Source organism: Cygnus atratus, chromosome 6, assembly GCF_013377495.2.
Source record: "Cygnus atratus isolate AKBS03 ecotype Queensland, Australia chromosome 6, CAtr_DNAZoo_HiC_assembly, whole genome shotgun sequence".
NCBI classification, from domain to species: domain Eukaryota; kingdom Metazoa; phylum Chordata; class Aves; order Anseriformes; family Anatidae; genus Cygnus; species Cygnus atratus.
In genome coordinates this window covers 190089-215734 of record NC_066367.1, presented here as the reverse complement: position 1 = coordinate 215734, position 25646 = coordinate 190089, and the positions used below count along the sequence as shown (strand labels likewise).

Sequence of the window (25646 nt, the reverse complement as noted above, 5' to 3'; positions counted from 1 at the left end):
ATGAAAATTAATAAAGTACTTTATTTGGTTGATATGTACTATTACAACATTGAGCTGTAACACAGCTACCAAGTATTAGACATAATGAGTCCCTGAAGTCTGGCTGGCAGACTACAGTTGATGAAACTATAGGACTTACTCCCACATACCTGAGAAACACAATGAAGAAAAGCTGCAAAATTTCAGCAGTCTCCCAACCTCTAAGGGCTACAAAAAGGGAGAGCTTGTAAGTGGCATTTAAGGCCTCCTCCATGATCAATGGACACTCCTGATGTAAAAAATACATATATACAATCAAGCTTTTTAAAAATAAATAAGCTTCACGGCCTCTTCACATTCCTGGATTGCAAGTTGGAAAGCAGATGAAAGAGGCTGGATTTTCTCAGCCTCACCAAGAGGCAATGACTTGAGTCCATTGCAATTTTGATCACCTAAATCCGCTTATAAAAGAATTCTAGCTTGGGGAAATCCTTCAGTTCTGTCGCCAGAATTTAATAAGTTACCCACAGTATCCCTGTCCCGCTCATATTCTCTTCCTTGTGCAGTCAAGGCAGGTCTCTTAGCATTATAAATCTTTACTTCTTTACACACTGGAAGCCAGTCTTGTCTAATTGGTAAAGGAGTACCAGAAAGCACTCAGTTGAGAAAAATTGCATCACGAATACAAACTAAAGCTCTGACCATCTGGTGGTTTGCACTTCCCATGTGAACTGCTCCAACCAAACCCTCATGTCTAGTGAGGTAATGAGCAGAAGGCACAGAGTTAGTTTTCCTGACTGTATGGTTGCCTACATAGATACAAAGGTATCATCTGAGCTAAGAGACAAAGCGGACAAATCTAACTTCAGAGCAAGAAATACCTTGCTTACAGAAGTCATCATTCCAAACTACCTGAAGTAGCTGAACAAGAAGCACTGTTCATTACAATTATACATTTCGGTAAGTAGTCCAGCAGTTTTGGGGTTGGAAAGAGAGATCTGAGTATATGCCCCTCTCCAGCAGCCCTTGAGAGCAATTGCCGTAGATGTTTTGGGAACAGACAGACGTTATACATCTTCATCCTCTTTCTCTAAGAAGTCGGTCAAGGTATTGTCATCTACAGGAATTAATAAGTACTCCACACCATCAGCTCCCTGAGAACAGACATGCAACACACATTCTGTTAACACCAGTGCAATGCAAGCCACTAGATAGCACTGCTATGCTGACATGTACTTGCAGCTGGGGTGAGAGCTGTCCAGCATTCACAACAACATTTCTAAAACCAGGAATATTTCCCTAGAGCAACACTGGAAATGTACAAACATTGAGAAAACTCGAAGCTTCTGGTGGGCTGTGCTATTCTGTCACTACGTAGCTCCTCAACCTTTGCTCCCACATCTAGCACTGCTATACTGCCTCATTATTAGGGCTAGCCTGTACTCTTATAACATGCAAATATAGGTAACTATGTGAAGCAGACTGGCAGCGTCCAGAATCCATTACTTCTCAAGGTCTTCAGGAAGTTGAGTTCCACAAAGGCCTGTAGGTTGCAGAGTAACCAAACCACAACACATTTTTACAGCCCCCTATCCACGTGAAGGGTGTTCACAGATTGGAGTCATGAAAAGAGCTGCAATTACACAATTTCAGCCTTTGCTAGTCCCCAGGTGCTTCGAACAATACAGCCTCACTGTGAGCTGCAGACTTGTGTCTTAGGAATACTTCCAAAGAAGCAAGCAGTGTTTTGTTTAAGATAGCTGAATTCCCAGAATTATCTTCTTCCCCTGACTCACCCGTTTGGTCCGGATGAGCTTGTGGTCCCTGAATTCTGTCAACTGTGCCCTGAGTGTCAGGTCACTGTTTACAAGGAAAGCCTCCCGACACTGCTGGTAGAAGTCTTGGAAAGAGAGGCCTGGAGACAGAAAAGGGCAAGAATGAGAAACTGAAGTGGTAAGTTTGTCCCATGTTTCCAGGTCTAACAATACGTGTTATCTCCACCTACAAATATTGCTTTGGCTTACACCACAATGGCTACAGCACCATCCTCACTTTAAGTACACAACAAAGCTAGTATTTCAGTAATCAACAGAAAAATATGATTTAACATTTCAGTCACCCTGTCTGCCTAAAAGAATTTTAATAGGACCTTAAATGCACTTCTCAGCATAGTGCACCTTTCAGTTTCCAACTCTTCTATCTTACTTCTGTCTTTCTGAATATTAACATACTGCTCATATCCTCTGCAGCATCTGTTAGAGACAATGACAGCGTATTCACATATATCCTAGGAAGCAGGTACACATCAGAGGTCATCTAGGAGCAGCATAGGAACTGAATATCCTCTTTTCCCCTAGTTTATTAGGTGCTAGTATTGTGCAAATTCATTTTATTCCCTGATTTTATTTTATAACTCCAGTCTCCCCTGAATGGTCTCAATAATGCCTAAACTTGAAAGTAGACGACAGTAAGAGGAGATCCTTAGGATCCAGCCACTCTATTGATTTCCTCTTAGGGTGAGATTCAGCACCACTAGAAAGATAGTCTATACCATTAAGACTCACTGAACCAACAGTTACAGCTCTTCTGTTGCTGATGATGTAACCTGCATATCCAAAGCCAGTGCCACTGTGACTGAGCTTGCAACACCACCACTCCACTCCAAACAGATGAAGAAATGGTCCGTATGTACCTGGGTAAGATGGGTTGTCCTTGTTCTCCAGCTGGTACTGGGCAAGCAGTCTGAATATCCCCCTAAGTGAAAGGAGATGGGGAGGACAACAGGAAAAAAAAAAAAAGGCAAATATTATATTTCCCTCACGACCAGGACTTGGTGCATGCATCTAGTCATTGGGTAAAGCTTGCTATCCAAACTGTTCATTTAAAGTAAACGATCACATGGAAACCAGGTCCCATCCTTTTAATCTTGAAAAACGCTGTCAGAAAACAGGGATTGCCTCCTGCTAGGTGTATACGTAACAGTTAACACAGAAGACCAGAGTAACCTACTATGGACTGGATCCTCAGTAGGTGCTGTTGTGAAGTGTAACAGTGCCCTACCTGGCATTCAGTGTGAGACTGCGCAGGACATGCATTAAGGAACTCAAAGCCAAAGATCCAGATTGCTGTACTAACAGTGAATTTTCATAAGACGTTTCTTCCACATAAGGACTAAAGGTGGTTGTCTCATACCAAAGCCAATTGTAGAGGCTTTGCTTTGCTTGATCCCACACTAGACAGAGAGGAAAGAAAAAGCAGACAATTAGTAGGTTTAGTTTTCTCAGGCATTAAGTAAGCAATATTAAAATGTACTGAGATCTACTACAGTATTTGAGAAAACAATGCATGCTTATGAAATTTGCAGTACATGCACCCAGATAGTCACAGTTCAGGCAAGACAATTCTCTGCAACAGAACATTTGCATACATTCCCTTTTCATACCAGCTTCATGGATATGCTGTAAATCATTCCAGAATCAGCAGTGTGCAAAGAATTTCTGGCTGATAAAATTGTTTAGATGCAGTGACAGGCATAACATTTAATCTCCATTTCAGTAAGTCCTTAAGTCAAAGGGTGCCAGAAGCCTAGAGTCTTTTTTCTTTTTCATATATATATGTGTATATACATATATATACACATATATATATATATACATACATAAAATAATCAGAGAGACTGGTAGTTTTCAGTATCTTTATACAGTTTTGCTTCAACAAGGCCACAGTCCCAATCAGGGCTTCTAGCTGCTACAACCATGCATACATCACCAGGTGTATTTTGCACATCAAGAGTAATACGTGAGCTTATGAAACACACTCAGCAGCCCCGAAGTAGAATGCAGATTCTTCTCTTTTTGCTACATCAGGCCCAAGGGGACTCACTGAGGGGAGCATTGATGTGATCAATAGAGGCAATGAGGTAAACGCTAGGCAGAGAGGACAACTGTGCAAGGATCTGCTGACTTCTTTCTCCTCTCAACATCTGGCTGTCCAGGTTATGAATAAGGACATAGAGCTCCAAAGATGAATCTGTAAGGTCACAAAAAACAGCAGAGAACCAATCAAAGAAACTGCACACAAAGTGGTTTCCCATTCCCAGTGCAGCCTCGGACAAATGTGTTCCACCACGCTTCACATTCACCACTCCATTATCAAATAACTTCCCTTGTACAACTTACATTGATCCCTGTCCCACACTTGGTGTTTCTGAGCAGCTGAGAGGCTCTCTCTCAATTCACTGTATTGCAGTTCTCATCACAGCTACTATTCTTTCTGCATGTAAAGTTTTTAATCTTAAAAAACTTTCTGCTTGCTCAGTGCCCTTCCAGGAATCACCTATGGTTTTCAGTGATTCCTGTGATTCAGGGTCATTCAAACATGCATTAGGAGGGAAGTCTAAGCACAGTTTGTTTAGCTGCTTTTAAGTTGCATGACTAGGATTCTTAAGCCCTTCCTCAAACAATGAAAACACATCTTCTATTCTATTCAGGACTGGATCCAAAGCCTACTGAATTCATTAGAATTCTCTCCCACTGAGCCCTCAAAGAAAGTTACAAAGACTGAGCTTGGATAATACAAACAGTAGATGTTAAGGTTCCCAACTTAGCTTGTTGCTGCTGTAGTCATCCCTAGGGAACAACTGTTTCCTGAGTCCAGAAATAATTAAGGAAGAGTAGCTAGTTTTTGTGCAAATGAATACATACTTGGCTATCACTGGAAACCAGAAGTTCCTCAGACTCCCTGTCAGATCAGCTATAGTGTAGTACATGAAACCGATTTATGTAGCTTCAAAAGGGTACTGCCATTAATCAGTCTTTTTCGCTCAGTCCCACCAAAACCACTAAGATAGGGATGGAGAAAACATTTAAACACCTTTAAACACCACCAAAGCCTTGTACAATTAAGATTACATGGCAATTTTCCGTATAGAAATAAGCAATACAACCTACAAACAAACAAAGAGAATTCACCAAGCACTCAGTGTGGCAGTGCCCATTTAACTTGGCTTTTTGAAACCATTTTTAACCTGCTTGTTTGACGTTGCTGTCCTTTATTTCATCTTAACATCCATACGTGCATACATTAAGCTTACATGACGAATGCACTAAATCATGTACATTTAAGCATTAATCCTGCCTATAATGAAATTTATGGAAAGACACCCGCCCCAGGGGATGATTTTCCCAAGGGGCTCAAGGGACTTGGTATCCATCAGCAGCTGTCATTCCAACTCTTTGTTCTGTTCATCTCAGCAATGTTTGTATCAGGTCCTCAAGCAGCCACTCAGAACCATGTTCCCTCATATAACTGGAATTTACCTATCCTGTCTTCCACCAGGGAACACATGGCTACAGAGACACCATATGAGTAAAGCACAAAGGCATCATGCTAAATGCAAGAAACATGAGCATTTCAGCTTGCTAAAGGGATGAGTAGCCTCTGACTTGCCAGAATGCTCATGTCCTCCTCCTCCTCTTTCTACAGAACTTAGTGTGTTAAACACTGACAAAGATAACAGATTGGGATCATGTGCACATGATCCTGGTGCACATTTTCAGAAGCAGCATAAACTTCAAGACTAGAAAACACTAGCTACAGTAGACTAAAACTGTAATAGCATATATGAAAACTGTGAGCAGAGAAAATGTCCAGGCCCTCCTAACAGTAAACAAACTCTGCTGTTTTTATGTACAAAAATTAGTCATTTTACCTTCTTTAAACCTTTTAATGATGAATTCAAGTTGGTCAAGGGGGCTGCGAAAGGTCCCTATATGGTCCAGTACCTCTTCTGTGATGGAGTTGAGAATCTGAAACAGAAAATAGCAGAGTCACCCACTGCCCCTTCTGAAGGGCTCTGGCACTGAAGAACCTAGTGCAGAATATCTGAAAGTTAGCCCTTTACTGTCATGATAGAGATACTCTGATTTTTACCATAAAATTCCCCAGTCAATGTAAGCCAAAAACTGCTACTCTTTTTCAAAACAGTGACATAAAATAACATTTCAGACAGATGAATATATTACTGACGAGAATCATAGCAATTCCTTCAAAAACGCATGGGCTCATTTCTTTAAAATCTTAAAAAAAAAAAAAAAAAAAGAGGAACTGCTCTTCATTCAAGAGTCTACTGCTATAAAATGCAAGCAGCTCTCCTTAACGTTTTACATTGAAAGATTTTAAAGGTATCTGTAACGCAGGATGATTAGGTAAACATACGAGCTTTTTCTTACACTTACAGATCTCACAGTGATGCTAGGGAAGTATCCATTAACTACAAGGTGAACGGAATCCTGGAGCATAGAGATGCGAAACTTCTCTAACAAATCATGCTTTGAGCCCAGTCCATAAAGCACGATGTTGAAACCCAAGCTGCAGGGAAGTGAGCAAATACACTGAATCAAAAAAAAAAAAGTAAAAGTCCATTTTTAGGTTTATACATTCACATTTTCATTAAGCAAAATGATTGATTGCAATCTTGCCTCTAAAATTGTCACATTTTTAAGGAATTCGTCAACTCCAGGCTTACCTTCAGCTCACAGCTGACACATAAGGTTATCTGCAAGATATCCAAAATGCGGCACATGCATCCTAGTTAAAGGAGTGTTTTAGCAGACTAGAGGACTACAAATTTAGCAAAACATCTATGGAAGAAAATGGTACTGTCCAAGAGTATGAGACTAGAACTACATCTTCAAACTAACAAAGACTAACAAACATTCACATTTACTCCCTCACCATGTGATTATATTAAATGTTTACTAGGGGTCACAGTCACTAAAAGGAAAAAAAAAAAGCCTGCAAGGTGATTTTCTACTATTATCCACTGGCACAATTTTACCGCAAAATCTGTTTATTCTCATATCCCTTCCTTATCCTGATTATTACATAGAAAAAGCATAAAAAGAACATGGTAGGAATTCACACATCTTTACTTTGTTTTGAGGAGCAGGAAAAACATCATATTCACCAGAAATAAGTGTCAGGTTGCTTAAACAGCACTGGATAAAGGTAAGGTGTTGAACAACTGTCACTGACTTCAATATTGTGTATGGATTTGTTCCTTTTACCCTGCCACATACAACTCTAAGCATTTTTCCAGGTCACTGAGTCACAGAGAACTCCTCCTCCAGCAAGTCTCCAACTTTCAAGGCTTTTCATATGCTCTGTCACTCCCTATGGAACACAAATTCTCTTATAATCCACTCCCTTGCAAAGGGCTTTCTCCTCACGAGCATCTGCTCCTGTCTCAGTACTTAATTTCAGAGTTCGTGGCTTGTCTTCTCTAAGACAGAGTCTCACAGTTCTCTGTACTTCCCTATTTAATTTCTTGCTTACTCTTTTCTCCTTTCCTCCAAGATACATGCAAACCCAGATAAAATTAATGCTAACATTTTCAACAGCATTAAGGTTTCTTCTTACCTAGACCATTAGGTACTATAGAAACTCAGAGTTTACTGCTACACCACTGAGGATAGCCACATGCTGAAGAAACTGACAGTGGGCTACTCACTACCAACTATACTGTTGAAAGCATAACCAGCTGTTCAGAAATGTCACATTTCTCATCATTCATGTTCCCTATTTGTAAATGCCCTTTATCTTGGTTTACAGAGGAACAAACTAGTGAGGCAGAACGTAACCTCATTTCATCAAAATAATGAAATCTGCATCAGAAGAAGCATGACCAGCAGGTTGAGGGAGGTGATTCTCCTCCTCTACTCTGCTCTCATGAGACTGAACCTGAAGTGCTGTGTTCGGCTCTGGGGCCTCCAGAAAAGAAAGACATGGACCTGTTGCAGTGAGTCCAGAGGAGGGCCATGAAGATGATTAAAGAGCTGGAGCACCTCTCCTATCTATGAAGACAGAGAGAGCATAGAGAAAAGAAGGCACTGGGGACACCTTATAGTGGCCTTCCAGTACTCAAAGGGGACCTACAAGAAAGATGGAGAAGAGACTCTTCATCAGGGAGTACAGCAATAGTACAAGGGGTAACGGTTTTAAACTAAAAGAGGGTACATTTAAATTAGACATTAGGAAGAAATACTTTACTATGAGGGTAGGGAGGCACTGAAACAGAGAAGCTGTGGATGTCCCATCCCTGAAAGTGTGCAAGGCCAGGTTGGATGGGGCTTTGAGCAAGCGGGTCTAGCAGGAGGTGTCCCTGCTCATGGCAGGGGGGTTAGAACTAGATGATCTTTAAGGTCCCTTCCAACTCAAATCATTCTGTGATTCACTTCAGTTCAAGAAGTTAGTCAGATATGATTTGGTCTACAGAAAATTTTATGCAAAATAATGTCACTTAATTTTAAATTAGAGCAATCAAAATAAAAAAAAATTCCTTATCTCATCCCCAGGATGTTGTTGATATGAGGGTAAGTTTATGGCAATGCCTGTTTGCTAGGTCTCTTCAGCGGCTCTCACTGTATACTTACTGTAATTGCAACATCCACTTGGAAAACAGGGACTCATATTGCTGGTTTAGCTCTTCAATTTCAGCAGCATACGCAAGGGGAGACTTTTCCAGAAGGTCATGCAGTGTTTGCTGTGTTGAGAAAGATGTAAGATAACAGTAATTCAAAGCTGAGAAAAATAGAACATATGCTTGGAGTCCTTACAAATGCCCCTCTAGTATGTTTTCTAGCTAGAAGTTAGAATGGTTTTCACCAGCAGTGCACTCAACTCATGTTTCTCCATGTACACCCCCTTTGAGGACTCTAAAAACAGTTTTGCTACTGAAGAAACAAAGCAGAGAGTAAATGACCTTAGTATGGGAAATGCAGCCAGACAAGGACTAGAACTGACATCTGTGCCACTACTGCACCATGTTTATCTCCTCCTGCTGAGTATGGGAATACCACTAAGGAAATAATGGACATGCTTAGAACTTAAAACAGCATCAAGCACGGTACTAGGGAGATACCAACACCATAACTAAGTTCACAGGAGCAAGGACCCCAATCAACATGTTAGCAATGGTTCATGTTTGTGCTTGTAACAGAATGCTCATAACCATAATCATAGAAAAGCAAAATACAAAACAAATACAGCAGAGAAAGAAAATCACAACTGTAGAGAAAGTGTTATTTCAAAATATCAAGAATCAAAGGATTAATTCAGCTTTAAAGATGTGCTGGGATGTTGGTGTTTAAACAGCACAGTAGCATGACAAGTGACATCAGATCTACATTGGCCTCCCTTTCTATTCAATTTTAGCGGCTTTGCTTTTCACTCCCCCGCAGTAGAAGACAGCTTACTCTGGAAAGAGCACAAAAGGCAGCCGCAGTATACCAAACGTAAAGCATTGAGAGACAACTGCTAAACCTTCACTTTCTTTGGCGCCAGCAGTAGATTGAATACTGAAAGCCTTGATTTTGGTCTGGAGCTGTTATGAAAGAACTTGTTAAAAATCCAGATGTTTCTCTGGGTAGCAATTCTAGACAATACTAGGCATCAGGCAATTTGCATATATGCCATCTTTTAAAACCCAGATGGGTGCACAGACACAAGAGCAATTTGCATGTTTTACATGCTTCCCTGGTTCCTGTCTGTGCATACCTGTCTCTCTAAGATACAATTGCTTACTTCAAACTGTGTGTAGAAGTGGCATATGGAAAAAAATGTAGTAATTCAGTCACCACAATTAGACAGATTCTGTCTTCTAGGAACTGGAAGGGAACAAAGTGCATTTCACAAACTAGGTGACAACATTTAAAGCTGCCCCAATCCTGTACAGGAATCAACCCAGTAATGCACAGATGAAAAGGGCTCTCTCCATCTCTTCTACACATTATCAAGACCACTTATAATTCCCCATAGCATTTCATTGACAAAACATTGGTTTGATGATAATTTTTAGTGTACGTCCCTACAACTCCGCTTTTCCCTCCTCCCCAGAAATCAAATTTTAACCTGTTCTCATAACTGCAGCTTTCAACTTTCTCCCTGCATTTTCCCTACTGTCTCAGGTCCCAAGAACTGGGCAATAGCCCACTGTCACTGTCCCTGCTTAGAGCAGGAAGGCATAAGGGAGACACAACGCTTGAAACGCTACCTAACCCCTGCATAAATCAGCATTACCACCAAGAACATCAGCAGCAGAGATAAAGTGAAAATAGCAACATCAGGCAATTTTGATGGGAGAGATCTTTACCAAATAAATCAAAAGCTCTCTGAGTTGTGCGATTCACTCTGAAGCGTACCTGATTCAATCTTCTCTTCCGTAACTTCTGCAGTGTTCGATCCGAAGTGAGCACTTTGGAACTACTGTGAGCTTCAAAGTATTCCACCACCAGGTTGCTCTAAAAATGGACAGCAAGAATCAGCCACACCTCTGCTAACAAGTTACCCCTCTCCCTTTGTACCCACAAACATGTCTGAAGACAGTCAGTATGAGACACAGAGCAAGAACGAACAGAAATCCAGAAGATGTTTGTAAACATGGTTTCTACAGCAGCATTCTGCCAAAGCTAAATATTCAGATGGTTCTTTACCAGAGATAAAAAGAGAGAAGATATTCAGAGGGAGCAGAACACAGCAATAATACAGGGGGGGATCCCTGGTGCTGGAGGGAAATAAGATGACAAAGCCGAACACCAAGCCAGAAAGTAAAGTGTGATTCTTTTGGTGCTACAGGAGTCAATTTCTTCATCATTTCTTAGGTCTCCTGTTTCACAGACACCTTAGAACATCTCATTCTGTAGCTGCTGAGAATACAGACTGGATTAGCCCATAGGCTCACATGATGCCCATCTAACAGGGATTGCTCAGAAATACAGCAAAAGCCGACCCAGCTGGTTTAATTTGAAATGAATCTAGCAGTTCTTCTCTAGGTGCAGTCACTGACAGCTTATTGTTAATAAACATCCCTTCACTCTTGCTGGCTCAGGAGTACATTTTCTGCACACTCACCATCTTGTCCTTTTTTTTGGTTACTTTTTTTCTGGAAGGAGGTATAGATGCAACCTTAGCTTTTGCTGGTGTCTTTTGACTTGATAAAACAGTGCTGACTTCTTTCTGAGTTTCTTCATCGTCCTCCTCCTCTGAGCAGGAAGCAGAATATTCACTTTCACTTTCTAAGTAAGCATCTGGAGCTGAAGGATAAATTTAAGGTTAAAAGCTACCAATGAATTCTTACATATAACACATTTTGCACCATCTATCTCTCACGTACATTCTCTAGGTGTTTTTCAAGCATATGATTCCTAAATGTATTTCATAGAAAAGTAACATCAATGCTTACAAGGACTACAAACACACACAGCCATTTCATTCCGTTTTCAACACAGAAATTGTTTAGTAAAGCTCTGTAAAGAGATATAATCCTACCCTAAAAACTGACTAAAAGTAGATAATGTATTTCCCTATTTTTCTTAGCACCTCTATATCAGTTTTCCCAAATGCCAATCATGCAAGCTGAGTATCTTCTGGTTCACACCCTGTAAGAAAGGTTTTGTAAAACACCTCTCTCAACAATGTTGATTGAAGAACACAGACAGAATCTGTCTCAGTTGTGGTCTTTCAACACAAGAAGAAAACGAACGTGAAATGTCACACACTGAGCTCTCCTCTGCACTCATTCTGAGCACATATAGCCAGCCAGTTATTAAAAATAATTTGCCACAAATGTCCCAGCCATCAACAGAAAGTTTCATGACTTAGTTCAAGCAATTACACCAAACTGAAGTGTCAGCACAGGTAAGATAACTCAAAATTTTTCCTCTTCTGATCATGTCTCTGAAGCTCAGCAACTAGGTGCTTCTAAATCCTCCACCCCATTCCTACGTAGCAAACTTCTGTACGGAAAAGGTCTGCACAGGCTTCCCTGGGGACGTTTCTATACACTATACAGGATGAATCAGGCTGTTTCAGTCAGTCCACTGCTACAGGCAGAAGACCATAAGCAGGTGAAGCACTCTCCTCCGAACACAGTGCTTTGCTGACTATAGGAGCTGACTACAGAGGTGTAATCTTTACCTGCTAGCCTTTTGCGGAGTCTGTAAGGTGTGGTAGACACAAAATCATTCTTTTTACTCTGTAACAAGAACAAAAAAGGGCATTAGAAGAAGTCACATATACCTCCCCAAAAGAGCCCTCTGCTAAGCAAAGCATAGAATCAGGCTTCATTTCCAAGCTATTACAGCTCACAAGAAACTGGGAGAGCAGAGGCAATAAGTCTGTAGAGTTCTTATCTTGCCATTCACAATTAGAGAGAGGTAGGATCAGGATGCAAAAAGGGCTTAATTCTTTCAGCTAACGTCCTGAGGTGGACTGTAGAAAACTGAAATCTCCAACCAAGATGCTAACTTTGGCCCCTTCAGAAGAGTCAGACTGAAGAAAGGATGAACTGGAAATGCTTCTGCTCCCCTGAGCAGTCATCTTCCACATCACAATGTCTACACAGGGTCATTTTGAAGCCCACCATAAAAACTCCCACTCAGAATATTAAACCCAAAAGGAGTACAGAAAATGGAATCTGAGCTGCCCAAGGTCACCAAGTTGCAGTGGCATGTCTTCCTTAAACATGTACAAAGCACACGCCTGACAAAGACACCAGATCAAGTTTGCAACAATCCAGTCAAAGTGATGTGGTATCATCAAGGAGTGAATATGGCATCCCAAACCAACATCTCTTATGGGCATCTCCCATCTGGGAACCTTACAAAGGAAAAGCTCTGCACACATTTCTAGAACGATGCTATGATGTTTTAGAAAGCCAGCTGTTTCACAGCACTCTCTCTATAACCACAGCTGACAGGTGTAGACTGTATGTGTCTGTAGCATCACAAAAGGAGACATCAACTGTCAAGATATCTCCCCCGATATCACAGTTTGTGTGTTTGTTTCTTTTTAAAATAAACCAATGATAATTTAAGAAACTGAACAGCATCACAGTTCTTGAATTCTGGTTCTAACAGTACTGCTATCCTTATGATTAGGGTTGTTCCATCCTTTAATGAGAAATGGAAAGCTGTGAGTTTAACTGCATATTAAGAGATTGTTTAACATCCTCATTTGTGTAATGCACAGAAATAATCTCCATCCATACTAATTAAGTTGTTAAACCCAGTGATCTACACACTGACTCTAAATTCCATCGTCTTGATTAATGGTAGTTCTGGTTCTCACTTGAGCTACCCCTGCCCACTTGCATTAGCAGAGACAGAGACACACCTATAATAATGTGGGTGAGGTTTTTCAAGATCCATACTTTCCAGAACTGTAGTAACTGGCTAGTTCAAGCACTAGAGTGAATTAAAAAAAAAGTCACACTCACCTTCTGCTGAACTTTGTTTGAACTTGAATGTTCTGCAAGACAAGAAACAGCATAACAGAATACTGCATATTTTCAACAGCAGCACAAGATGCCCCATTAGAAAAATAGGCATCCACTATTCAAAGGTACGCTGCACCAGAGTATCAGCTCCCTGAGTGGTATGAGGGAAGCTCTTAGTTCCCCACAGGTAAATAATGAGATATCAAAGTTAGTCAATATTATTTTCACAGAAGGCAGCTTTTAATTCTGGTCACAGCTCTGGGAGGCCCTCAGCAGAACAGGTTGATAAAAAGGAGTTAAATGTTCCCACCCAAGCACATCAGACTCCATTTCTGAGTACAAAGTAACGTGCTCTTGCCAATCTTGATCCACACTGACTCCTTGCACCTTTATTTCTCCCTACAGCATTAGGTGCTTGAAAACTAAATCATAAATTGCAAAGTTACATGTTAACACACATGCAATCCCACCCACAACCCATTTGGCATTCAACATACCAGCTCAGCTCAAAACTCAAGTGCAAGCAAGCATCTCTGTTGAACACGGAGGAAATGGTTAAGTGTGACAGCAACAGACGAGAGAGAAGTTACTGTTTTATCTATACCAGCAGACAGAACATAAGCTGCAACAGCCAGGTGAACAAGATGCCATGCAAATTCAGCCTACAAATTTGAACTGCCCAGAATTCTCAGGCATGACAGAATCTGGGGCTCAAGCATCTGCTTTACCACACAAAGATGAACATTGAACATAACACCTATTAACTCAGCTTCAGTTTCCCAAAGCATCACAGAACTTACTGCTGCTTTGAGGGGTTTTGGTTGCCTTCTCAGGGCACTCAGAGTGATCAGATGCAACACTCTGTCCTGGTGTCTGGGCTAATTCAGAGGCTGTAGGGTATGGAGGGGAAAGAAGTTTCACATGTCAGGTACAAAACTTCTACTTAGCCAACAGTTAGCCTAGCAAACAGAGACAGTTTATGTAGGAGAAATCCCCTCCCACACAAAGCTAATACTATTTTTTTTTTTTTTTAAATAAAACTCTTTGCTATGCATCAAGTTACTCTCATACATCCTTCTAAGATACACACATAAAATGCCTGCCATCCTTCGGCACATACATACAAATACTTCTCCCAGCATTAAGAAACTTCTACTTTCTCTTATGTATTTATTCATTATATGTATCTCTTATCCCCACCATGCCTCTGCTTTGCCCTAGTGCTAAGCTTTTGTTTCTGAGGAAGACTGATTCAGAGTCAGATAAAAGCCACAGTAATAGTGCAAACATATCTTTTGAGTGAACAGAAGAGTCAGATCATGTTCACAGGGGTACTCAAAAAGACCACCAGCCAGGACAACAAGGAAAGAGGAAAACGTACCCAGCTCTGCCATTTTGTTGGAGCATTTGGGAGTTTGGAATGAGTAAACTTCACCACCACCTATGCTTGAGCCATTTTCCATTGAATCTAGAAACAGAAATATTACCTGAAACCACTTTAAAAGCGCTGGTACATTTCCAACCCAAGAAAGATGGAATACAATACCATGGGGCTCAAAGACCTCTTTACACTGCAGGTGTTATAAGCACCATTAAAAAGAATCCTAGAAATCATTATCTCCTCCTCTACTTGTTACCACCAGCATATCTAGAACTAAGAGCCTTCAAGAACAATTTCATAAGCATTGTACAGATTTTTAACACTAAAAGAATCTTCTGAAGTAACAGCTGTGTTAGGTTTTCCCAGCCAATACCTTGAGCACGTATGCCTAGGGCAGCAACATAGTCCTTCTCTTCCAGGAACTCTTGAGCTTCATCATCTGAGAGAGTATCGAGCTTCTTCACAAATCTCTTCACATTGACTGTCAGTGGAGCTTTGTCTTTTCGTACTTTAATACCTAGAATTTTTATAAAAGCTTTTACTTTCTATGATTTCGATTGCAGTAGCATGCAGCTACCCCCTTAACAGACCAAGACACTGTTGTGCAAAGCACATATAAATACAAAGAAAAGATTTCCTGTTAAAAGAAGAGATGGTCTGTGCCATGGAGGTCAGCTGACCGTAAAGCAATTAGGGGCACCTTTACCTTTTGTGGTAAAGGCTTTACCTTTTGTGGCTAGACATTGAAGTCAATTGTGAGGACGTGATCCCCATTTCGACACACACCTGCTTCCACAGACTGGGAGAAATGGCAGCAACACACACAGTAGTTCCAAATGCCACGTGAAGAAGGTGACATTTAGCGTCCCCTCTCTTCCCTAGGAAAACGGAGCAAGTCTAAAAGACAGAGCCTGTAGACTGCCAGTATGCTCACAGAGGAATTTAGGCTGAGACACCTCTGGACACTGTCCATCTGACCTCCTTGCTCAAAACACGAGCAACGGCACCATTGGCTCAGAGTGCTCCGCGCCTTGTGCAAGTAAATTTCGAGCATTTTGCAGACTAAGACCCCAGCCTTTACAAGCGGTCAGAACTGCAGCCACAACTCCCCGTGGCGGCCGCCTCACGCCCCGTTCTGAGGTGGTTCTCGGGGCCTGCTGAAGCTCGGCGGGGCGGGAAGCGAGCCAGGCTACGCGCGCCGCTCTCGCAGGCCGTTACACACACGTCTCTGTGGAAGCACCAGTGCTCGCCTCCAGCCGCAGCTAACAGCACCCGCCCCCTCCACGTGCCGGGGCAGGCACAAACGGCGGAAGAGGCAGAGGGAGGAGAAAGCGGAGGCGGTGGCGGGCCCTGGACTGCCAGCAGCCGCCCCAGGCTGTTCGCCCCCCCCCCCCCGTACCTGCGTCGTCAGCGATGTGTCTCAGGACCGCCTCGTCGGGCACGAACTTGACTTGCAGGGCGGCGCCGCCCTTGCGCTCCGCCTGGCTCATGGCAGGCGCCCCGCGGGCACCCCCAGCCGCGGTCACCCGAGCCTCACAGCTGCCCCCACGAGGGCCGGGCCCCTGCCCCCCGCGGCCCTGGCGGCTACCCGCGGGCTGCCCACTGCCCCTGAGGCGGCTGAGGGGAGGCGGAAGCGCGCTTACGCGCCGCGCAGTGCTGACTAACGTACGTCTCTGCCAACCCGCGCCCCTCTTCTCCCCAGGCCCGCCTGCCAACGGCGGGAGAGGGGAGCGGGCGGGACTTCCGCTGCCAGCCACGCGCTGGGGCGCCCGGAGTTGCCGTGGCGACGCGAAGCCAACGCCCCCCGCCTCAGCTGACGTGCCCAACGCACATCTAAGTTACAAATACATACATAAATAAAAGTCAACTGGCACCCTTCACAGCTCTGTTCAGAAACAGCACGATATTTATTTAACATCTTTATATATTTATATATATATATATATATATATATAATTTTTTTCTGCATTGCAGATTGTGTCAAGTTTTATACATCTCTATTTACAATGATTTAAAATAATTCTATTTCATCTCTGGCGGGTATTTACAGAGTCAATAGTAACTGCATTTCACATTTCAACAACAGTCAACAGCATTAACCAATAAGACAGGTAAGATAATGGCTTACATGCACCAATAACATGATCTTTGATACGTGTCATCTTCAGGTCTAAGAATGAAGATTTTCCCTGGTCCCAGGTTAAAGGACATCATACCACACAGCAGAGGTCGTGGTTACTAAAAACCTGTTTGGTTTAGTCCCTCACCAGTACCGCATCCTGAATGCCTGGGGTTTACACCAACACGCAGGGCTACCTACCCTGGTGAAGAGGGACTCGCGCTACTAATCCATGCCCTTTTGTCCAGCCTATTTGTCCACAAGAAGTGGGCTACTTGCTGCTTATGCTCCTTCTATGACAGAGATAAGATTACATAAAGTAGTAAAAATCCTCAGAATCCTTAGTTCAGAGAAACGAACCTGGTATGACAGGAAAAAGTAAGAAAATAATCTTTTAACCCTTGCAGAATGTTTCTTTTTGCTAGTAAAATTGACAGCATATCCTGTATTCTTACAAGGACAATACAGAGCAAAAAAGATTCACTGTAAAATAGAAGAATTACAAATTTTAAAAATGCAGCATGGGGTACCTCGATTTAGTTTTATAGCAAATAAAAGCCACTCTAGTAAATCTAAAATGTATTAAGAGTATCTGATTTAATTATTAAAAATCTTTATTAGCTTTTTCCTGGAATCATTAATATGGAAAAAAAAAATTAGATGACTCAATTCTATTCAATCATATGGTATTTCTTCATAAATAACCAGCTAGTAACATCCATCCTAAAAGTATGCACCTTCTGCAAGTAAACAGTAAAAAGTCTTGTTTCAAAGTAATCATTGAACATTGGCACACAAAAAACACACAGACGCACCCCAGTACTAGCAATCTATTAATACTTTGAGAAGTGGTTTATCTTGAGTGATTGCTAACTCACATCTACTGTATACTTCATAAAGTTTCTAATACTTGAATTTTTCATAAACTAACAGCATGGAAGTTCTAACACAATAGGAACCACTTAAACAGAAAGAACAGTGTCAACAGCCAGTATTTGTCATTCTTAAGTCCTACTTATTTTTAGAACAATTTTTCTTTGAAAAGGTTGCTTCAGTCATACTAATTTGTCTGTTTTGTGATCAGTTCTGGGAAGGATGAGGACTCAAACACACAGGACAGGATCCACTACCAACCTAAAAGAAAGATTCATTCCGTAACAAAGCAGCACATGGTCACTTTACTAGAAAGTAATCACAAACAAATCAGAAATCTTCCCTAATCACTTTTCCAAAATCAAAAACCTCTGTGAAATCTATACCACATTTTAATGGGTAATTAATCATCTTTTCAAGAGTCAAAATTTGAAGTAGTTTAAAGACTATCAAAATGCAAAGACACTCTGCTCTAAATCGCTTACGTGTTACTGACTATAAAACACTGGGAGCTCACAAACAAGTAATTGTTTAATACAACTTGATTTAATCACTTTGCCTGTCATGCACAAGCTAAAATGTAGGCCAAGGTTTCACTGTACAGACACAAAAGTTTTTACTGTACATGTGTTGTCACTAGCAGCTCCTCACAGGAATAGCTTAGTAATCCTTTATGATAGAACAGATAATTTATGGACCCGTTTTTGAATCCATTTGGTCCCCCAAATGTTATGTTTTGTAAAATCTGATGACCACAGTAAAAAAACACGTTTTTCTACCCTAAAGAAAATAAATGAAGTAACAAAAGCAGAAATTATTGTAATTTTTTTACATTAAATGTCTAATAAAGTCATATAACATGGGACAGATTCTTACTAAATCCATTCCTGGCAGCTGTGAGGTACCTTAGACTTCTATAGTTTGCTTCTGAACTTCTAATGTATTAATGACAGCAGGCCTTGACACTTGCCAAACTTATGAGAAAAGTTTACCTGAAATGGCTACCTGCTATGTTTTGAACGCTTGTTCCAAGACTTATTTTAAAATAAAATTTTATAATAACTAAGTGGAAATCATCATACATACCAGTCTTGCAAAACCCATTTACTGCTTTCTTTCATAAACTATTAATGAACCAAGTTGCTCACAGCTCTCCACTGTTTTCCATCACTGTATAAGAGGCAGGTGAGTATTTTTAGCTCTTCAGCTGGTCATGACATGCAAATTTGACAGACTGATGTATGCATTCACTAACACAACACTCATGCTGGTATCTGTTCCTCTAAATCATCTACAAAAAAGCTTTCCATAGTTAAGTTTACTCAAGTGACAGTGGGACAACAAATTAATATTAGTTCAAAAAGTTAAGAAAAATTTCTCTTAATTTAATAAGAAAGAGAAATTAAGGCCCACATACTAGAAATAAACAGCATTTAAAATACTGGAAAAAATATAAAATGTTGAACATTTTGATATCAAACAAGAATGAAATACAAGTACATTCAGATCAGCCCTCTGCTTATGATGCTTGGAAAGGAATAAAGTTTTGTAACTTTATCATCCTAAACAAGCCATTAAAAAAAAAAAGCCACGTTTACCATTCCAACACAAACTATTCCAATGATGTAAATGGATGTTACAATGAGATGTAGCTAATGGTTTTAAGTGCTACATTAAGCATGCCACGGTAGCAATATCTTTGGCAATGACAGAATTGCAGAATTTAAGGATGAGACTATCAGATTTACAAACATCAGAAACATCTTTTGGTTCACTATGCAGCACATCCATTCCATTCAAGCATGTTCAATTATGGTTTTCCACACCTCCTCCAGAATTATGAGTATAGTATCAAGTTTGTAGTGCTTGATTTTTACAATTTTATTCAAAAAGTTATACTTGGTTCCTACTTGCTCTTCAAGTTAATTTAAATTTGTAAGCCTAGCCAAACAAAAATTTCTGCTTTGTGAGCAAAATCAAAACACCTGAACACTTAAAAGAGACGGTTATTGGTTCATGATAAAATAGGAAAAGTTTAAACTCTTAGGTTAAAATACAACCATGGCATAAAATAATCTACTCCAAAACTAATTTTTCAAAATACAATTCTCTGAACATGTTGAGGAAAAGCTCCCTGGAGCTATAATTTTCCAGGAACACTAATAATGTTCATTAAAGAAGTAAAACAAACCACATACTATCTAGAGACAGAAAGGGGCAAGAGTTGGGGCCACCTTACTACTGAGCAGCTTTACCACCATTAAGGTGCAGATTTCCCCCTTAATCTTGAAAAATATGTTCATATTTACATACAGTATAGACACAGTTGAGGCAATTGATTGTCAACACGTGACAAATGTATGTACCTACCCACACACAAGTAAACCTCACATGGTGAGAAAAAACCCTGTCCCTGTAAACTCCAGTATTCATAAGTAGTGCAAATAAATACGTTGTCAGAAAACTTTTTTTTCCTCACTCTTTTGCTGTCAAAACAAATGAATTTAATTATGTTAAAGCTAGCAGGAGTATGTTGGAAATTTTAGATTTAAGTAATTGAGACCAACACGCTTGCACACTACAAGTACTACATCTAATGCTTACTGGCTACAACGTTCAGCATTACAGAATGAAGCAGGCTGCTAAAATTTTTCTCAAATTCACATCAGAAAGGGTGTTCAAAGAAATTTGCACTTAAAACAGACAGTGATATAAAAAGTCTCCAAATCAAAAGAATAATAAAGCCATTTAAAACTTCATCTTGCAACATTCATTGTTATAGGCATTTTTACCTCACTGTTTTGCTGCCCACAGGATGAAAACAAAAAGAGGCTCAACATTCAACCAAAAGCAGCTCAAAATAAACCCCTGAAAAGGCTAAGCAATGGGGTTGAGTCAGCAACCCCAACATTTTATATTTTCTTATTAAGCCCAAGAAAAATGAGTGGCAAAATGGCAGCATAATATGGTAAAAACTTTATCAAGGGATAATTAATTTATCCCTACTTACATGTGTATATACATCTATATATAACCCTCAGACCTCCTCACCTAAGAATTAAAAGTATGTGCACACATGCACATGCACAGGGGAAAAAAGAAGTAGTGTTCTGCTTTTTGACCTTCTTGTATAATGCTGCAGCTGCGCTGAAATGGTGCAGAAATCTAAATCTAGTGTCTCAGGTTGAGTACCAAATGTTCTAAAAACAAGACACAGCTGAGTGAATTCAGGATAAAGATGTTTAAGTCTAGATATTTGTCACAGGTATGAGAACATTTGAGCACGTTTTGTACTTTGTTTAGTATTTAACACATTATCATAAAGAACACATTCTCTCAGCCCACATCCCAGACATTTCTAATTTTATTACTGCCAGAATACTTTCAAGTGTACTGGGCATCACTGTATAAAGTTTCATTACATCTTGACACACCTTGGCATAGTTTGAGACATGTAGAAACATTAAAGATAAACGTGATAAACAGCACTGGCAAAGCCTGTTATTTCAGCTGTTTTGTAGATGTGATGACTCGTTTTGTAAGACGTTGATCAGCACATCTCTGAAGAACAACAAAAGCTCCCACAAATGAAACACTGCACTGAAATGGTAATTTTGATAAGCTATGGATGTAGCACATAGCAAAAACTACATATAGTTTTTAATAGAGATAAATTTTAACTCTTTTTAAAGCTTCGTGCAGGTAGGAATATATATACACAAGAAGAAAACAAAATACAATGCATTTAACTATAATAAAAGGCACATCATCAACACAAGAACTGCAAAAATATTTTAAATTATAATTTGACTAAAGATTTAACTACAAATTTATACATGTACATTTGACTTCCCCATCTGGAGTCAGTGGGGTGTCTCACTTTCCTGAAATAGTTTAATTGTGTGGAACCCCACCCATAAGGGTATAAAAATTGTTTTGTGAAATTTGACCTAATTTAAGTGTCCAAAAACATCTATAGGAATGTTTATAATGGTAAAATCAGAAACTAGAGAACCTTGCTAATGAGCAATCCCATTTTTTAAAGGCAGAGGCATAATAAAGTATAGTAATTCTTCAAAATACAGCTGATAATCCCAACCTTTTCTTTCCCAAAGATTTAAGCTAACCATTTGGTCCTTATCAATTTACCATGATGGGTCTTAAATAAAATTCCCTTTATGATGGTCTCTACAAAACAAATTTGCACTTTTAGGAAACAAACTAGCAAGTGAATTTCTACACAACCGTGACCTGCCAATTGTCTCCACCAGCAAAACTTGACAAAATAAATTAAGCAGAGTCAAATCATATATAGCTTTTGACATTCTTACAGAAAATCCCTCAATTTAATCTCACCTTTATCTTAGTTCTATCTCTGGTGGCCTTTAAAGATTAGCTTCAATTTTGAAACAGTAAGGCTTTCTCTCTGATGATTCTATTTACTCTAACTAAATTTATGCATCAGTCCAGCTGCCATTTAATTCACTTCTTTATGAATGTGAGATCTGAAGACTAGACCTGCCAAAGTGACTTGTCAAAGCACAAAAACATGTCAAATATTTAAATGAATTTTAATGTAAATTTGAAAAAAAAGTTCCATCTGAAAGAGGCTCAAAAGCAAAAAAGAAAAAAAATACCAGCAATGTTACACCATGTTATTGTCCTGAATTTCTGACTATCTGTCATTCAAAGATAACCCGCTATTTTTAACAGCTTATGTTTACTCTTCACAGTGACAGTGAAACCTAAGTGTCCATGTGAAGATTGTAACTTTTCTGTGCATTTACAATTTGTAAACTTCCAGGATACCATACATTACTTAAGAATACAAGATGAACTTTCCCCTTTGCTCTCTAGTAATCCAGAGAGAAAGAGAGGATGACAAACATTTTCCTATGTAATTAGAAATGTGCTTCCACGCAGTGTTCTGTAGCATAAGTACCAGCCAGTGACCACTGCACACCAGTCATATACATTCAAGGCTTGGCTCAATGACATGAGTTTTGCATTTTCTAGAGAAGTGGCCTATCCACTAAAATAACAATTAAAAAACCTAACATATTAGATATACCAAGGCAATGAAGTGTGATCCTTCTGGAAAAAAGGACTATCAGTACCCCTTTGTGCAAACGGTGTTTCTAGATAAGCATTTCACATTAAAGCTTCAGTGTTTCTAGCAAACTATTGTCTCTATCCCTGAGACAGCCCCTTAAGAAGATGGTCTGTCTGGACTGCAAGATTCTTAAAGTGACTCCATGATTGAATTTAGGGACACTGAGAAAGCAGCTGAGAGAGTTGGGGATGTCTAACATCCATGACACCATAGAAAGCAGCCTGAGAAATACTCTTTACCCGAATACACCTTTCACCTCAGTGATCACCACCTCACAAGAAAAACAACAACAAGAACACCAATAACAAAAATGGAGCAAAGCTAGCCATTAGTTCCTGGGAAAGTAGTGTCTCCCTCCCATTTACAAACCAAATTGCTTTAACAGCATGATCTTGTCTAGATTTTAGTCTACATGCAGAATGACCCTGTGTCCTGGAAGGGAAGACATGTAACATTACATATGGCTACAACGCCATTAGAAGTGCATTGTAACCTACATTATCTACTTACAATCCTCTCTCTGAGGGAAAACAACTTGTTAATATGCATGTCTCAGTTGCTGAACATCAAAAGCTTCTGGGATGAGAGACCGGGGGCAGGCAAGAAAAATCTACCCTCATTTTAATGAAAAAGTGCTGTAAGCAGCCAGGAGCAGCAATGACGATCCCCTCCCCAGAATTGATTGCACAAACTCAGAGAGGTCCAAAGTCACATCAGAATCTCTGAGGCACTCCTGGTTCTGAGAAAGAAAAGTCATGATCCAGTAGTCTTTGCAGTACTGTAGACCGAGAAAACGAACCCGTTTCTATTTCTTAACAGAGCCAAAGCATCATCTCATAGGGATCACATTCACCATTTCCGTTGGTGTCTCCAGTCTCACAGTGTTGAAATGGGACTGATCAGCCTACGATGGATTGCACGTCACCCAAGGAGAAAGGAAGGCATGGAAATAGGCATACAGTACATTATATACTGCTTCACAACCATCTTTACAAGGGGGGGAAATGAAGGTGAGGGAAGAATTATTGCTGTTTCAGTAATATGGTATGATAGCTAGACCAAATCAAACGATCACAACAGTCAGTATTTTCACACTGCAGGATGATGGTTCTTGTTTTGCCTAAGGATGAACTTGCCTGGGGATTTAGGGGAAAGAGGGAGTCCTAATGAAGGGAGATAGTTACACCTGGGATATCAGCTGCATATTGAAACTTGGAGATCGAGACTGCTTTGTTAAGGGAGGTCCTGGGGGGAAAAGATCTTTACCTTCCCCAGCTTGGCCCAGTCGGTCCTCCTGTAGGCTGATAGTTGAAAACCGATTGCTGTTGCCAGTGGCTAGATTGGTAACACCTTCTGTACCAATGCCAACACTGGAGCCTGTTTGACTGCCATTGACGTAGTCAAATGATTTACTGGAGGAAGCACTGGCGGTCCTGATCAGGCTCAAACTGTTGGCTTTTGGCACCACCTGCCCAGCAGGCAGGCTGAGGTGTTTCTTAGTAGGTGTCATCTCAATTATATCTGTACCAAGGTCAGTGGATTGGTGTATGTACTGCTTCCGAGCTACTGAATCTCGAGGGCTCTCATTGGATTTTCCTGCAGAAGAGGTTTCTTTATCCTTAGCAGAACATCCACTTGCTGTTTTCCTTACGCTGCCCTTCTGGGATACAGATGATTGAGGTTTGGTCCCAACTGACTGGCTGCTGAGGGAAGCTCCTGATGAAAATCCTTCATCAGCATCATTCAGGTTCACAGATTCCTCTCTTCCATTTACACCTTCAGCATCTATTAATAAAAAGGGAACAACCAAAAAACCTCAAACCAATCAGAACACATAGTAAGCATTCAGGTTACATGAATGCAGAGATACACACAATGTCAAAACAAATGTCATTTGCTGATCTACCTGGTTTCAACTTGCTTAAAAATTCCTGATTCTCGGTAAATAATCTTTCTGTCATATAGCAGAATAAGCGAATCTGATGATAAAATAAGTACTTCTTGAGCTTCATTTGCCTGTCCTCTACATCATTTTCATCAGTCAAGAATATCTCCAAAAGTATATCTATAAACACAGAAGAAGAATAAGGCCCCATTTAGCTAATTTTAGTTCTGTCTGCACGTACTGGTGCCAACATGTTTTTTGTTTTAAAAAAGAAAAGTGAAATGTGTGTGTGTGTGTGTGTGTATGTATGTATATATATATATATATATATGTATATATATATATATATAAGCCTTTCAGACTATTTTTATCTTAGTTTGAGGCAAGATCTGAGCACGTCCAGGAAATCTTCTGGTTTGTGCTGGGTAGGCTTCAGAATTAGGTTAATTCCTAGGCCTGCAACAATGCTCCAACAGAGATAGAAGGCTTCTGTTGTGTGTCGTTGGCACTTGAAACAATGTGACTATACTTTCTATTGGAGAGTAACCTAATTTCTAGTTCTCTCTCTCCCAGAGCTCAATCCTCTCTGCATTTCCAGCAATCCTATCCAGGTCCTTCCATCACATTAGCTTTAATCTCAGATCAAGATTTTTAAGAGGAAAAAAAATCTTGTAATAAAAGAAATTTAACCTTTGAAACACTTCAAGTTGTAAAAGAGGCTTTGTGTTTTGGAATGGTATTTTAAAGAAAAAAAGACTGACAAGCTTCCATCTTAAATCCTTGTTTTCAGTCTGATAATTTGATTAGGGCTGTAAACAAAGACTTTGTTGTGGTTTTTGTTTGTTTTTGTTTTTAAATCTTAATTCCAGTCCTTTTTCTAAGCTCCAAATACTCAAAACAGGAGGTATTGTTTCAGTAGAAAACTGAGCAGCATTTAAGTTTCAAAACTGAAAATGGATCTTGGGTTTGATACTTTGTTTCTTGTTTTATGGGGTAAAAGTAGTGGCAAGGATCTCACAGATT

General features: G+C 40.1%; 1 protein-coding gene across 12 annotated transcripts in view; it reads right to left on the bottom strand.

Annotated features, from left to right (window-relative positions):
- The window catches only part of LOC118243185 (protein FAM126B), a 76354-nt gene continuing 50708 nt past the window's right edge, over positions 1–25646 (bottom strand). For 9 of the 12 annotated variants that reach the window (XM_050711403.1, XM_035537078.2, XM_035537081.2 and 6 more), the window contains 16 exons: positions 24005–24523; positions 15007–15150; positions 14634–14720; positions 14053–14142; positions 13253–13284; positions 11953–12010; positions 10888–11069; positions 10179–10277; positions 8412–8521; positions 6216–6348; positions 5690–5786; positions 3862–4008; positions 3040–3211; positions 2672–2733; positions 1776–1894; positions 1–1133 (listed from right to left, as the gene is read on the bottom strand). In XM_050711403.1, coding sequence (XP_050567360.1) covers positions 1047–1133; positions 1776–1894; positions 2672–2733; positions 3040–3211; positions 3862–4008; positions 5690–5786; positions 6216–6348; positions 8412–8521; positions 10179–10277; positions 10888–11069; positions 11953–12010; positions 13253–13284; positions 14053–14142; positions 14634–14720; positions 15007–15150; positions 24005–24523 — 2138 coding nt within the window. In that variant the 3' untranslated portion in view covers positions 1–1046. Of the gene's footprint in view, positions 1134–1775; positions 1895–2671; positions 2734–3039; positions 3212–3861; positions 4009–5689; positions 5787–6215; positions 6349–8411; positions 8522–10178; positions 10278–10887; positions 11070–11952; positions 12011–13252; positions 13285–14052; positions 14143–14633; positions 14721–15006; positions 15151–15419; positions 15886–16032; positions 16360–16519; positions 24524–25646 lie in introns of those variants that run through there. The other 3 variants (XM_035537085.2, XM_035537086.2, XM_050711408.1) reach the window with 3 other exon arrangements.